General features: G+C 34.9%; 1 protein-coding gene across 1 annotated transcript; it reads left to right on the top strand.

Annotated features, from left to right (window-relative positions):
* Window positions 1-8,323: 8,323 nt before the first annotated feature.
* On the top strand, window positions 8,324-12,757 carry LOC143256648 (uncharacterized). The gene has a single exon (XM_076514133.1). The coding sequence runs from the start codon at window positions 8,536-8,538 to the stop codon at window positions 9,352-9,354; it is 819 nt and encodes a 272-aa protein (XP_076370248.1). The 5' UTR covers window positions 8,324-8,535; the 3' UTR covers window positions 9,355-12,757.
* Window positions 12,758-17,262: the final 4,505 nt, after the last annotated feature.

Below are 17,262 nucleotides of genomic sequence, written 5' to 3'. Positions count from 1 at the left end.
TTAATATAAGCCCTGTCTTATTTTCGGTGAAACACGGTATGTATGAATATTTCTCAGACAGAAACTAGTTGTCTTTTGTGGTTTTTTAAATCATAACTCAATTACTTGAATGAATATTTTTCAGTTCCCTCCGTAACAAATAATATTCAGCCACCTAGTGACTTTTTAAAATTATTCAACAAATCAGGAATTCCATAATTGACTTTTAAAACAGCAGTTGGGAAAAAAACTAATTTTGTGTTAGATATATATATATATATATATACCTTTTTTTTGGTATGAATGTGTTTTTAAAACAACTTTTTCTTCTTCTTTATAATATTAAAGATCATATTTTTTATTTATTTTTGGCTGCTAAAAATACTTCTCTTTTATGTCTCCTGTATTTCGCTCATTTCTACATTCGATGTGCAAATCACTAAAACTAATTCTCGTGCATTTTCATGTCTGTTTGAATAAATTAAAGATGTCTGTCGCATGTTAAATAGTACAATTCTACATTAACTTTAAGAAATGCATGTTTTAAAGTTATTATATTTTTATCATAATTCAGATACAGTGAATGACTCTTTCTACATTTTGTTGAAGTAAGACCTAAGAAGAAAATACTAAGTTCTAATCACTTTTAACTATTACCGTTTTTCCCTTCTATATGTTTTTGTACATAGTGATATGTATGCATATAAATAGCTTTCATGTAAACATTACATCTTTGTATCCCAAACTGGCCATCTTAAGATAATCTTTGATTATCCCAAACGTTCGGTTTAAAATGTCCCCTTCCGAGTAGCTCAGCAGTAATCCTGTGCGTTTATAATACTAAAACTCGGGGCTCGATACATGCGATGGGCACAGCACGAATAACTTATCGTATAACTTTGCACATTAACAAAACCGTTAGAGATTGTCAGTCACATATTCATGCGCTGAATTTGAAAATTTGTTGGAGTCTTATTGGTGGAATAAAATTAAGAACGACATCGAGTGGAAAGAAAGCGCGAGGGAAGGGTGAAGACTTGTAAAATACTAGACTTTGTATTAAATAGGCTAGTATGCAGTATTGAGACTTATATGCAGTCTATGACTTCAGGCTCAAGATCACGAGAATGACTCGACGTAATGCACATGACACAAGGATCTGGAAATATATATACAATATGTCTGTTTCCAAATAACATTAGGTCATCAAATTCTTCCTTCTTACGAAAAACATGAACTTCAGATTCAATTAAAAAAGACTTGTGGATTTTTGTTCATCATAAATGAGTTTAATTGAATATTGTTATTATTAAGCAGTTCGTAACGTGTATATTTTTTCAATTAGGCCTACAAGATCTAAAATTCTGTTCATTGTTATAAATAAGACAAACATGACCAAAATAATTGCACAAAATTACCTATTTTCTATGTAAAATACTGAGAAGACCCCATCAGTATATAGTGCTGATGGATTTTTTTTCTCTCAGGGATCTTGTATAATCTACAAATTCACTGTCACACAAATAATTTGGTGCATAAATAAAATTTAAAAAAATCAAAAGCTGACGATACTCCATCAGTAATTCTAGCGTTATGATCATACTAACCGACATGTATACTCCAAATCAAAAATATATACATGGTTCTATAACACTGGTTTGTACTTCTTTGACAAACTTACAGTGACTCTCGTACATAGAACAGTGCTGTCATCCAGTGCTAACAAAGGTATACAATAATTTTCGTACATTGGTTATATTCTAATTCAGTAACAATTTCATACTGTGGTACACCGACTGCTAGATCCACAAGTGAATCTTACGCTAGCGTATACTGTTATTAGTCGTTTACATTGGTTTATAATATTGTTATATGTAGATCAGTAACTTTGTTTTTCTCTGGGTCATACTGTTATCACGTGTAAATGAGTGGCCCTTCTAATTCTTGGTCATACTGTTATCAGGTGTGAATAAGTGGCCCTTCTAATTCTTGGTCATACTGTTATCTGGTATAGATCAATGACTCTTTTTACCCTAGGTTATATTTTAATACATAGAACAGTGACCCTTTTAGACTAGGTCATTCTCTTATCAGGTGTAGATCAGTAAATTCTTTTGCTTTTGGTCATGTTGTTATCAAGTGCCTACCAGTTACCTTTATAGAATATTATAATGTAATCAGGTTTAGATCACTAATTCTTTTATTCTGCTTTTTACAACTACCATGTGAACATCAATATACCTCTTACGCTAGTGATGGTAGCATCAAAATACATCAAGGATTTTTTTACATTAGCTTTTGGTGTTAACAAGTGCATGCTAATGACAACACAACTATACCTTAGTTATGACGTAACGTTGTTTTACACCATATTATACCATCATTCTACACCAATGTTTATTTTTATATGGTTAATATTTGTGTCTACGGTAATTATTATTTCGTATTGTCATCAAGTGTATATAGCTGGATTTTTACCATTACTTTATAATACAAGTATACGGATATAACCACGCTTTACACTATCATTAAATATACTACAACACCTTTCGTGTACAAAATAAGCTATCGTAAAAGACGCACTAGCAGTGACTTTGCTGATTTGTTGTATAACCTTACAGCTGTGCTCTACAGGGTGGCCCGTAAGTCCCTACCCATTTATATATCTTATGTATCCAGTGTATCTGTGTGCAGTCCCTCATTCTCACTGCATAATATTATGCGACGCCATGTTCTGTGAGACATTTTCCTCAACATAGCAGGGGTTATTGTTCCAAATGCCGCGGTAACAGCTGCCTTCAACTCATCGTTAGTATTATAACGTTGTTTAGACACAATATATGGATGAGTAGGGACTTAGGGCCACCCTCCACTATAATAACAACGTTGTTAACATATCTATCGTTGACACGCTAGTTTAAAACATTGTCAGCATATCTACTTTTCACACGGTAGTTCACTACAGTAAGAACATTGTAAAGATATCTGTCGTTGACACGATGGTTTACCACAATAAGAACATTCTCAACATATTTATTGTTGACACGGTAGTTTACTGTAGTAATAACATTGTAAACATATTAATTGGTGATACGTTTAGTTTACTATTGTAAGAACACTACCAACATATCTATTGTTGACACGGTAGTTTACTACACTAAGAACATTATAAACATATCTATTGTTGACACAGTAGTTTACTGCAGTAGTAACATTCTCAACATATCTATTGTTTACTCGGTAGTTTAGTATAGAAAGAATATTTTCAACATATCTATTGTTGACTCGGTAGTTTACTATAATAAGAATATTTTCAACATATCTATTGTTGACTCGGTAGTTTACTATAATAAGAATATTTTCAACATATCTATTGTTGTCTCGGTTATTTACTATAATAAAAATATTTTCAACATATCTATTGTTGACTCGGTAGTTTACTATAATGAGAATATTTTCAACATATCTATTGTTGATGAGAGAGTTTACCAAAGTAAGGACATTAACAACATGACTTTGGTTGACACTGTAGTCTACTGGAGTAAGGACATTAACAACATCACTATAGTTGACACTGTAGTCTACTGGAGTAAGGACATTAACAAAATGACTATAGTTGACACTGTAGTCTATTAAAGTGAGGACATTAACAACATGGCTATAGTTGACACTGTAGTCTACTAAAGTAAAAAAACATGACTATAGTTGACACTGTAGTCTACTAGAGTAAGGACATTAACAACATGACTATAGTTGACACGGTAGTCTATTAAAGTGAGGACATTAACAACATGACTATAGTTGACACTGTAGTCTACTAGAGTAAGGACATTAACAAAATGACTATAGTTGACAATGTAGTCTCCTAGAGTAAGGACATTAACAACATGACTATAGTTGACACTGTAGTCTATTAAAGTGAGGACATTAACAACATGACTATAGTTAACACTATAGTCTATTAAAGTGAGGACATTAACAACATGGCTATAGTTGACATTGTAGTCTACTAGAGTAAGGACATTACCAACATGACTATAGTTGACACTGTAGTCTATTAAAGTGAGGACATTAACAACATGACTATAGTTGACACTGTAGTCTACTAGAGTAAGGACATTAACAACATGACTATAGTTGACAATGTAGTCTACTAAAGTAAAAACAACATGACTATAGTTGACACTGTAGTCTACTAGAGTAAGGACATTAACAACATGACTATAGTTGACACGGTAGTCTATTAAAGTGAGGACATTAACAACATGACTATAGTTGACACTGTAGTCTACTAGAGTAAAGACATTAACAACATGACTATAGTTGACACTGTAGTCTACTAGAGTAAGGACATTAACAACATGACTTTGGTTGACACTGTAGTCTACTGGAGTAAGGACATTAACAACATGACTATAGTTGACACTGTAGTCTACTGGAGTAAGGACATTAACAAAATGACTATAGTTGACACTGTAGTCTATTAAAGTGAGGACATTAACAACATGGCTATAGTTGACACTGTAGTCTACTAAAGTAAAAACAACATGACTATAGTTGACACTGTAGTCTACTAAAGTAAAAACAACATGACTATAGTTGACACTGTAGTCTACTAGAGTAAGGATATTAACAACATGACTATAGTTGACACTGTAGTCTACTAGAGTAAGGACATTAACAACATGACTATAGTTGACACGGTAGTCTATTAAAGTGAGGACATTAACAACATGACTATAGTTGACACTGTAGTCTACTAGAGTAAGGACATTAACAAAATGACTAGTTGACACTGTAGTCTACTAGAGTAAGGACATTAACAACATGACTATAGTTGACAATGTAGTCTACTAGAGTAAGGACATTAACAACATGACTATAGTTGACACTGTAATCTATTAAAGTGAGGACATTAACAACATGACTATAGTTAACACTATAGTCTATTAAAGTGAGGACATTAACAACATGGCTATAGTTGACATTGTAGTCTACTAGAGTAAGGACATTACCAACATGACTATAGTTGACACTGTAGTCTATTAAAGTGAGGACATTAACAACATGACTATAGTTGACACTGTAGTCTACTAGAGTAAGGACATTAACAATATGACTATAGTTGACAATGTAGTCTACTAAAGTAAAAACAACATGACTATAGTTGACACTGTAGTCTACTAGAGTAAGGACATTAACAACATGACTATAGTTGACACGGTAGTCTATTAAAGTGAGGACATTAACAACATGACTATAGTTGACACTGTAGTCTACTAGAGTAAGGACATTAACAACATGACTATAGTTGACACTGTAGTCTACTAGAGTAAGGACATTAACAACATGACTTTGGTTGACACTGTAGTCTACTGGAGTAAGGACATTAACAACATGACTATAGTTGACACTGTAGTCTACTAGAGTAAGGACATTAACAACATGACTATAGTTGACACGGTAGTCTATTAAAGTGAGGACATTAACAACATGACTATAGTTGACACTGTAGTCTACTAGAGTAAGGACATTAACAACATGACTATAGTTGACACTGTAGTCTACTAGAGTAAGGACATTAACAACATGACTATAGTTGACACTGTAGTCTACTAGAGTAAGGACATTAACAACATGACTATAGTTGACACGGTAGTCTATTAAAGTGAGGACATTAACAACATGACTATAGTTGACACTGTAGTCTACTAGAGTAAGGACATTAACAACATGACTATAGTTGACACTGTAGTCTACTAGAGTAAGGACATTAACAACATGACTATAGTTGACACTGTAGTCTACTAGAGTAAGGACATTAACAACATGACTATAGTTGACACGGTAGTCTATTAAAGTGAGGATATTAACAAAATGACTATAGTTGACACTGTAGTGTACTAGAGTAAGGACATTAACAACATGACTATAGTTGAGACTGTAGTCTATTAATGTAAGGACATTAACAACATGACTATAGTTGACACTGTAGTCTACTAGAGTAAGGACATTAACAACATGACTATAGTTGACACTGTAGTCTATTAAAGTGAGGACATTAACAACATGGCTATAGTTGACATTGTAGTCTACTAGAGTAAGGACATTAACAACATGGCTATAGTTGACATTGTAGTCTACTAGAGTAAGGACATTAACAACATGACTATAGTTGACACTGTAGTCTACTAGAGTAAGGACATTAACAACATGACTATAGTTGACACTGTAGTCTACTAGAGTGAGGACATTAACAACATGACTATAGTTGACACTGTAGTCTATTAAAGTGAGGACATTAACAACATGGCTATAGTTGACACTGTAGTCTACTAAAGTAAGGACATTAACAACATGACTATAGTTGACATTGTAGTCTATTAAAGTGAGGACATTAACAACATGGCTATAGTTGACATTGTAGTCTACTAGAGTGAGGACATTAACAACATGGCTATAGTTAACACTGTAGTCTACTGAAGTAAAAACAACATAACTATAGTTGATACCGTAGTCTATTAAAGTAAGGACATTAATAACATGATTATAGTTGACACTGTAGTCTGCTAAAACATGGATGTTATAAGGTACACCGATCATTCAGTACTGAACTCACCTAATCAAAGTTAATGTCATTACACATGTCAGTCTTAATATTGAAATGATTATGCTCATGTGTTTACATGACTATTTACAAGTTTATTTATTCAAATTATAAACGCAACTCTTAAGTCTTATTTGTTGGGTCACCGTAAACAACACAAGGAACATCATAACCCACATATAGAAATAAATGTTTAAACCTTAAATTTGTTTGAAATGCTTTCTCCCCAGTGGCACAGCAATGTGTCTGATGGCTTGTAACACTAAAAACGACGTTTGGTTCGCCGTGATTCTTACATAACAGATAGCCCATTGTGTGGCTTTTTGGTTAACTAAAAGCAGAAAAACAAGTCGTTTATAATTGTACATCGAATAAATCATTATTCCACTGAAAAATAAAATAACTGTGAACGTCAGACTTTATTTGAGGTATAATTACAGACTACTTTATTAAGTTAAAGCAATATAAAAATAAAATAGGATGTGTGTAGGTATGGTTTGTTTGTTTTGAATTTCGCACAAAGCTACTCAAGGGCTATCTGCGCTAGCCGTCCATAATTTAGCAGTGTAAGACTAGAGGGAAGGCAGCTAGTCATCACAACCCACCGCTAACTCTTGGGCTACTCTTTTACCAACGAATAGTGGGATTGACCGTCACATTATAACATTCCCACGGTTGAAAGGGCGAGCATGTTTGGCGCGACGGGGATGCGAGCCCGCGACCCTCAAATTACGAGTCGTACGCCTTAACACACTTGGCCATACCGGGCCAGAATGTGGGTAGAAACTCTTCGAAAAATAATTCAGATAATTGAGTCTTTTTGGTTTAATGCATATTTACAAATGACGTAAATCGTGTACAAGATAAATATTTATTGCAGGTGCAAAGAGAAATATAAAACTACAAAATTATTTGTAGTAATTTGAAAATATCTCAAGCAAGTAAAGTAAACCTTTTGATATGTATAATTAATTCAACAAAATAAGAGTTGTTATAAATTTTTAACCCTAATTTTCTTCAACGTAAATTATATATGAAATAAAAATTTAAGTACCAAAGCCTTAAATATTTATATATAATCAGATTCCATAACATTTATACTAGGTTAAGCCCACTGCCATGTTGTTTTATCGTGTTAGAAGTTCAACATATTCATAATATCAGAATTTTTGGGACTATCAGCTGATGCAGGCTTGAGTCTGAAAATTATTCGTTTAAATTTTAAATTTCTTTGTACGTTTTAATAGAAATAATTAAATGCTGTTTCTACTTTCTGATAAAATACTGACTTGTTTGAACGAAATTGTGTTCGAATGGTGTCAGTTATGGTACTATGAGCAATGAAATTTTGTATAAAACCATATTATTTTACTTTTATTTTACATCAGAAATTAATTTTCGTAAACTTTCTTAAAGTTTTATAGGATTACCATTCAAAAGCAGTTTTACGGTGACAGCCAATTTAATTGGTACACCAAGAAATAACTTTATTCAAATATTTTAGTTATTCAACAATAATTTCACCTTCATCACCAGCCAAACAAACATTTAATGTAAATATTAGCCTTTTACTCATAGATGGCGCTTGTAACTAGGCTTGAGGGTATAACCAATGAATGCTCGAGTTAAACGGATATGAAACACTAGCAACGGGCGACGAATAGATAGGCGGACACAGTCATTTAGTAAAGCTGTGATTGGCATACCATTGTCAAATGGGAATCTAGATGCATTGTATGAGAGACTATATATATATGTTAGAGCTGTTGTTTAAACACTTTTTAGAATGGAAAGAACGACAAGGAGTCCGAAGTCGATTGTCTTATGATTTGCACTGGCAGAAGACGGCACCGATTAGAGCTACAGATGGTCGAACATTTAGTTTATGATCAGTTATTGTTTTAAACCAGTTCTTTCCTAGAAATATTATTTATTGTATGTGAAAAATAATGTCCAAAAGCTACAGCGACCACCACGTTAAACGTCCGATGAATGCCTTCATGGTGTGGTCCAGAGGACAGAGAAGAAAGATGGCTCAAGAAAATCCAAAGATGCACAACTCTGAGATCAGTAAGCGGCTGGGTGCCGAGTGGAAACAGCTGTCCGAGGCCGATAAACGACCTTTTATCGACGAGGCTAAGCGATTACGGGCACTGCACATGAAAGAACACCCAGACTATAAATACAGACCTCGACGGAAACCAAAATCTCTCTTGAAGAAAGACTCTGGTTTCCTGTCTTTTGGACAGCCTTTGCCTATAACCTTTGATTCTCTGTCCAAACTGCCTCCTCCCATTTTTCCGGTTTTGGACAGCGAAAAAGCAATGACAACGCGAACTTTGTCATTTGGGTTTCCATTATCGGCTAGCTCCATAAGGCCTGGGTTTAGTAGCCTGTACAACAGTGCTAATGTTGATGGTATTGCTAAGCTCCGGGCAGCAGCTTCAGGGAGAACCGTAGAACTTCCGACTTCCACCACAGGTGTCAATCCGGGTGAACTGTTTTTGAACTCTACGCCAGCTCCTCCAACATCGTCTCTCTTTAGCACAGCGGCCAGTAGCTTCTTATGTTCTCTATCACATTCACATGCTGCCGGTACCTACGGTATAGTACCGTATAACTGCGGTTCCCCCTACTTTGGCTCGACACCAATAACCTCCCAGACACAAGATATGGGCTCACCATACACCTACCTGCTGATGAAACCTGAAGATCGGTATCCCCCTCACCCTCACGCACCTGTTCTATTTAGTAGAGGAGTAGTTTAATTTTGAGTTGTTCGTGACCATTAAGACGTAACTTCTAGTGAGATCGTTGTCGTCATAATTTATAACGCCTTCAAACAAGTGAAACAGTTAAATTATTCCTAGTCAACGAGTGCCACATAAAACGTTTTGACTCGCGCCTAGTGAATTTGGCGGAAATGTAAGCGTAGTAGATGAAGATCACGTGCTTTATATATATATATATATACACACACACATAAATATGGGAGATAAAGTTCCATACCTATTTTTACAGATAAAAGGTAACATCTATAAGGTATGAATAGGTAGAGTGTCTGTTCAGTGTCGTGTACCGGTGGCTTAAAATATAGGTGTGGTCAGTTTCACTTGAAACTTTGTACGAATTTTATCAAGCATTAACAGATAAATGTATAGAAATACCTCTTTTAAAAGTTAACATGAACTTCGTGTGTCTTAGTGTATATCTACATTAATATATATGCACACACATAGTATATATATGAATGTATAAAGAGAGAACAATATGTACATAAAGAACTATACTTATAAAAATATATAGTAGTGTTTTTTGGTTACTTTATTTTATTCATTTGAATTCCTACTACATACAAGCCACTAACAAAATCGTTTTATATGTTTCTTATTTCTAAGATAATTTTTCATCTCCTATACTTGAGAGTACAGGAAATTCTAGAGCCAGTTGAACGTTGTTATTTTAACAAAAATTTAGAGATAGTTTATTTTTCTTATTTTCTCTTAGGTTAAGATTTGTTTATGTATTTCATCTCAACAAAACAATGTGGTTTGATGTTCAGTTAGTTCCTTTTATTATTTTGAATGATGAAATAACATAATTTACTAGAAACGTGATTAAAAAAGCTGTCTTTTTCATATATAACGCTCAGGACAAACTGAAAACATAATAACTTAAACAGCGAGTATGTGGCGAAATTGGCATATTAACAGCTCAAGCTTCCCAGTTACCATCCAGAACTACTGTTGGTCAAAAATAACCAACTACCACCTAAAACTATTGCTGGGCCAAACCACCCAACTACCATACAAAGCTATCATTAGTCCAAAATGATCAACTGCTACCTGGAACTTTTGCTGGTCCAAACTAATCAACTACCATCTAAAACTATTGTTGGTCAAAAATAACCACCTATGTAGTGAACTTAGCTTTTCTTGTATGCACAGGAAGATATGATGTAATAAAAAGTGTTTATTTGTAATATTTTATTGCTTATAGGAAGCATTTCCGAACATTTTGTTATACGCACCCTCCCTTAATAAATATGGTTTCCAGCGCCACCGCATCATTTTTTTAATGGGTGAAAAATGAGACAAGATATGATACGCCAATATATATTAGCCATATGCATTGTACTAATTTCTTATTATTTTCATTAATAAAAATATAAATTAGAGCGCTTCGTTTTTCACTGTTACACCATTGACTCTACTAAACCGCTCGCGCGTCTCGAAGAGATTATTTGAGCCCTCGCACTTTAGGAAGCACTGGCATATAGAATACAACATTCCAAAGAAACTGTATATCAGGTAAGCGTCTTGAATTGTATTTACTTTCTAGAAAATAACGAAGACGATTCTTTGATGATGCTCGTAAATAACAAAATGTTTACATATAGTTTGATGCAAATGCAAAAATTCACGCTATTTTCCGAGTGCCAACATTTCATACAACTTTAACACTTGGGATACGCTATGATTTATAACACAGAAAATCACAGAAGTTTGATGGATGAAAAATAAAAAATCTACTGACATCCCGAGCATTTTCGACCTGGTCAGTTTCAATTATCAAGGAAAACAAACTACTACGCAATACGCGATATGAGCGTTTGTTTGTTTTTGAATTTCGCAGAAAGCTTTTTTTTTGTTTGTTTGTTTTTTTGGAATTTCGCACAAAGCTACTCGAGGGCTATCTGTGCTAGCCGTCCCTAATTTAGCAGTGTAAGACTAGAGGGAAGGCAGCTAGTCATCCCCACCCACCGCCAACTCTTGGGCTACTCTTTTATCAACGAATAGTGGGATTGACCGTCACATTATAAAGCCCCCACGGCTGGGAGGGCGAGCATGTTTAGCGCGACGCGGGCACGAACCCGCGATCCTCAGATCACAAGTCGCACGCCTTAACACGCTTGGCCATGCCGGGCCACGATATGAGCGAGAGCAGGGTATATTTAAAAAACGGAATTTAATTCTTTACTTGGCGAGAAGAATGGAAAAAAAATAGCGAGTCCAAGATATTTCTGTGAGGAACAGGAATGCATGGTTTTATCTTATGTTTCGCGTAAATGAAAAGTTTACATTTTCACGTACAGTAATTGTTGCTCGGCGAATCAAGATTAACAGAGCTTAAAAAGACAGACGACAACTACCCCCTCTATAATTCTCATATTTTGATTGACTTTCACCATGGCCATCAGGAAAGTTGCTAAATAATTTAGTCCTATTTTTTACTCGTTCTTACGATAAGCGTAATGGATACATATTAAAAGGTTGGAGACATTATTTAAATAGCGTACAGAAACATAAGCACGAGTCAAAATATCGGTCGAAGTGACAATTAAAAATTACCATAGATGCTGTACGCATACGTCAAGCGATAATTGTATTGTTTGTTCACTTGTTACAGATGAGACACATTTGATCAAAAAAGAAACAAGTATATAGTCGGATATTTTTCGTATATTTTGGATTTATATATAATATATTATTATATTTGAAATATTATTGTGTTTAATCGATGCAAAGAAAAAATAATTCTTAAAACGATTTCTTAAAACTTTCATTTTTTAAAATAATTATTGTCAATTTTTAAATATGTTTGCAGATTAAATGAAGGGGTTAGGAAACCAAACGATACATCACTCTTTAATGAAGGAGCTAGGAAACCAAACGATATATCACTCTTTACTGAAGGGGCTACGAAACCAAACGATATATCACTCTTTACTGAAGGGGCTAGGAAACCAAACGATACATCACTCTTTACTGAAGGGGCTAGGAAACCAAACGATGCATCACTCTTTACTGAAGGGGTTAGGAAACCAAACGATACATCACTCTTTAATGAAGGGGTTAGGAAACCAAACGATATATCACTCTTTCATGAAGGGGCTAGGAAACCAAACGATACATCACTCTTTACTAAATGGGTTAGGAAACCAAACGATACATCACTCTTTTCTGAAGGGGTTAGAAAACCAAACGATATATCACTCTTTAATGAAGGGGCTAGGAAACCAAACGATACATCACTCTTTACTGAAGGGGTTAGGAAACCAAACGATACATCACTCTTTACTGAAGGGGTTAGGAAACCAAACGATACATCACTCTTTACTGAAGGGGCTAGGAAACCAAACGATACATCACTCTTTACTGAAGGGGCTAGGAAACCAAACGATGCATCACTCTTTTCTGAAGGGGTTAGAAAACCAAACGTACATCACTCTTTAATGAAGGGGTTAGGAAACCAAACGATACATCACTCTTTACTGAAGGGGCTAGGAAACCAAACGATACATCACTCTTTACTAAATGGGTTAGGAAACCAAACGATACATCACTCTTTACTGAAGGGGCTAGGAAACCAAACGATACATCACTCTTTACTGAAGGGGCTAGGAAACCAAACGATGCATCACTCTTTTCTGAAGGGGTTAGAAAACCAAACGATACATCACTCTTTACTGAAGGGGCTAGGAAACCAAACGATACATCACTCTTTACTAAAGGGGTTAGGAAACCAAACGATACATCACTCTTTACTGAAGGGGTTAGGAAACCAAACGATATATCACTCTTTAATGAAGGGGCTAGGAAACCAAACGATACATCACTCTTTACTGAAGGGTTAGGAAACCAAATGATACATCACTCTTTTGAAGGGTTAGGAAACCAAATGATACATCACTCTTTACTGAAGGGGTTAGGAAACCAAACGATACATCACTCTTTACTGAAGGGGTTAGGAAACCAAACGATACATCACTCTTTACTGAAGGGGCTAGGAAACCAAACGATACATCACTCTTTACTGAAGGGGCTAGGAAACCAAACGATACATCACTCTTTACTGAAGAAATTAGGAAACCAAACGATACATCACTCTTTACTGAAGGGGCTAGGAAACCAAACGATACATCACTCTTTACTGAAGGGGCTAGGAAACCAAACGATACATCACTCTTTACTGAAGGGGCTAGAAAACCAAACGATACATCACTCTTTACTGAAGGGGTTAGAAAACCAAACGATACATCACTCTTTACTGAAGGGGCTAGGAAACCAAACGATACATCACTCTTTACTGAAGAAATTAGGAAACCAAACGATACATCACTCTTTACTGAAGGGGTTAGAAAACCAAACGATACATCACTCTTTACTGAAGGGGCTAGAAAACCAAACGATACATCACTCTTTACTGAAGGGGTTAGGAAACCAAATGATACATCACTCTTTACTGAAGAAATTAGGAAACCAAACGATACATCACTCTTTACTGAAGGGGCTAGAAAACCAAACGATACATCACTCTTTACTGAAGGGGTTAGAAAACCAAACGATACATCACTCTTTACTGAAAGGGCTAGAAAACCAAACGATACATCACTCTTTACTGAAGGGGCTAGGAAACCAAACGATACATCACTCTTTACTGAAGGGGCTAGGAAACCAAACGATGCATCACTCTTTTCTGAAGGGGTTAGAAAACCAAACGATACATCACTCTTTACTGAAGGGGGTAGGAAACCAAACGATACATCACTCTTTACTGAAGGGGTTAGGAAACCAAACGATATATCACTCTTTAATGAAGGGGCTAGGAAACCAAACGATACATCACTCTTTACTGAAGGGGTTAGGAAACCAAATGATACATCACTCTTTACTGAAGGGGTTAGGAAACCAAACGATACATCACTCTTTACTGAAGGGGTTAGGAAACCAAACGATACATCACTCTTTACTGAAGAAATTAGGAAACCAAACGATGCATCACTCTTTACTGAAGGGGCTAGAAAACCAAACGATACATCACTCTTTACTGAAGGGGTTAGAAAACCAAACGATACATCACTCTTTACTGAAGGGGCTAGAAAACCAAACGATACATCACTCTTTACTGAAGGGGCTAGGAAACCAAACGATACATCACTCTTTACTGAAGGGGCTAGGAAACCAAACGATACATCACTCTTTTCGTTTTATTATTTGTGTTTGTTGTTGTTGTTGATTTCACTCATTTTCACACCCTTAATTTGCCTTTATTATCGAGCCGATTTCTGTATTGTATACATCTTACCTTTCTATTGTTTTGTGCGTAGATTAGATTATTGTATTTAACATCAGATAAGTAATTGAGGGTTATTGAAGATTACTGTGTATGACGAATTGTAATGACGATGTATATCTACGTAAATGAAACAGTGCATGAGGCAGTGTTCTATATATTTCAGTTCTGTTCATATATATATATATATATATACAGGCGTTGCAAACCAATGTACGTTTTCGTTGATCATCTCAAAAAAACCAATAAAAAGTTGGTGTTAACTGTGTTATGTGCTGTGATTCTGAATTCTTGTCATGTCACTTAAAAAATCGCAGCTTAACTGACTCTTAACTGTCATGACCTTCATTGGAATGAATAAATTTTAAATCGTCTTTCACGGTTGGGTAATACTATCATGCACATTCTAAGGTACGTGTATGTGTATGTGTTTCCGCTATGTGTCGGTCACTTACAGAACATTTCTAAAACGATATACCAGATATCGTTTCACTGTAATAATCCATGGGCTTTGTTAATTCAAAACGTGTTTATGTAGAAATATTGTTATAGATGTAAGCGAACACTACCTTTACAAAGATCTAAGCTGGTCTTCCCGAAGTGTTACCGAAAAACAAACAGTTTATTTTACATTCGTGATGACAAGAAACCCACTTGAAGTAAAAATGTATTTCAAGAAGGCTTGTGTGAGTATTAAAACTTTTATTACAATGAAGTACAGACTAACGTTTCGACCTTCTTAGGTCATCTTAGGGTTAACAAAGAGAGCGTTTGCAGCTGACCGTTGCCGGCCACATGTCTTAGGGACGAGAGTGTAAACGTGTACGTGATTGTAGGTGGCGTTGCAGTTAGACGTTAATTAACAATAGCAACGGTCAGTTGCAAACTCTCTCTTTGTTGACCTGAAGATGACCTAAGAAGGTCAAAACGTTGTTCTCTACTTTATTGTAATAAGAGTTTTCATACCCATGCAAGCCGTCTTGAGATACTGTTCACTTTACAGTTAGTTTTATGGTAATAAGAATGCATACAGTTTTTTCATTTGAAGGGCTGTTTTCACACTCTCTGTGTTTGATATGTTCAAGTCTTCACTCCACATTTATTTGACAGCATGTTTTCTATTTAATAATCCCGTTTTTCAGCCCTAACAGCATGAATAATAGATTCCTATTAATAACTGTAATGCCACTTTAATTATTAATTTATCACAAGCGATCATGAAGGTTATATATCGATTTTACAAACTTCTTTCGAATATTTAAAAAAACAGGATAATATGTACATATATTATTTGACGTGACATGCTGTTAATTACTTTGTACAAAAACGTAATGGGAAAATTGACGTAATTACAAGGTTTAGGTTTTGGACGTGACTATCATAAATAAACAAAAAATATTCCTACATTGTATTTAGTAGATCTTATTCAATGAAAAGTTTGTTATTTTTTAAAAAAGAAGAAACAAAAATTCTAGTATGCTGCTTGACATAAATTACTTCCCAATTTAACGTTTATTGCCACATGTAAACATTAACATATTAACATTGCCACAAATTATTCAGTAAATGTTTTATTTATGACGTGATTTTTAATCACAAGAACGAAAAGACGTTGCTCACAACTGATAGTTAGCATTTATATAGATTCAGTTCAAATCTCTGCTAAAGTTATTTTTCTAACTATTTTCATCAAGGTGTGTGTGTGTTTCCTTATAACAAAACCATATCGGGCAATCTGCTGAGTGAACTGGTGAACATGCGGATTTTTCTAACTTGAACTAATAACATAATATTTCACCTTGTTAGACATTCCTTTTCAAGTGCACATTAGCGAAAAATTTGCAAAAGTGCCTGAGATCTGTTTCAGTAATATTTGTCCCCCGCTGGCACAGCGGTAAGTCTACGGATTAACGACCCTAAAATCAGGGGTTCAATTCTCCTCGGTGGTCTCAGCAGATAGCCTGATGTGGTTTTGCCATAAGAAAATACACACACAGTAATATTTTCTATCGTTTCTATGTGGTTAAAGCACTCGACTCACAATCTGAGGGTTAAGGGTTCGAATCCTTCCATCAAACATTCTCGCCCTTTCGTCTGGGGGGGAGGACTATAATCTGATGGTCAATTTCACTATTCATTAATAAAAAAAGAGTTGGCGATAGGTGGTCATAACTAGCTTCCTTATCTCTAGTGTTACACTGTTAAATTAAGGACGGTTAGCGCAGATAGCCGTCGTGTAGCTTTGCGCGAAATTCAAAACGAACCAAACTATTATTCGTACGGTTTTTAAATAATATTAGTGACTTTCTTTTTTACGTATATTACAAGGAAAAATATTAACTCGCCTTTAATAGTCAAATAATATTCTTTTTTCGCTATACATTTCGTGGGCTCGATCGAGTCAGCCTTATCTGTCTACAGCATAAGGTTGATAGGTTACATTATGATCGTGACAAAAATTTTCTTTGAAAAACGGAAACAACAAACGGTAACTAGGGTAATACATAAATATAAAAAATACTATTTTACAAAATTAATTACAAAATAATGCTTTACATATAACATTATAATATGTATAATCTTTGCACATAATCTTAAAA

Source organism: Tachypleus tridentatus, chromosome 7 (assembly GCF_004210375.1).
Source record: "Tachypleus tridentatus isolate NWPU-2018 chromosome 7, ASM421037v1, whole genome shotgun sequence".
Lineage (NCBI taxonomy): Eukaryota > Metazoa > Arthropoda > Merostomata > Xiphosura > Limulidae > Tachypleus > Tachypleus tridentatus.
The sequence above is the reverse complement of the archived record's forward strand: the minus strand, read 5'-3'. Positions and strand labels throughout refer to the sequence as shown.

Coding starts and splice junctions, on each gene's coding strand:
- LOC143256648 (XM_076514133.1), top strand. CDS start 8,536: ATGTCCAAAAGCTACAGCGACCACCACGTTAAACGTCCGATGAATGCC.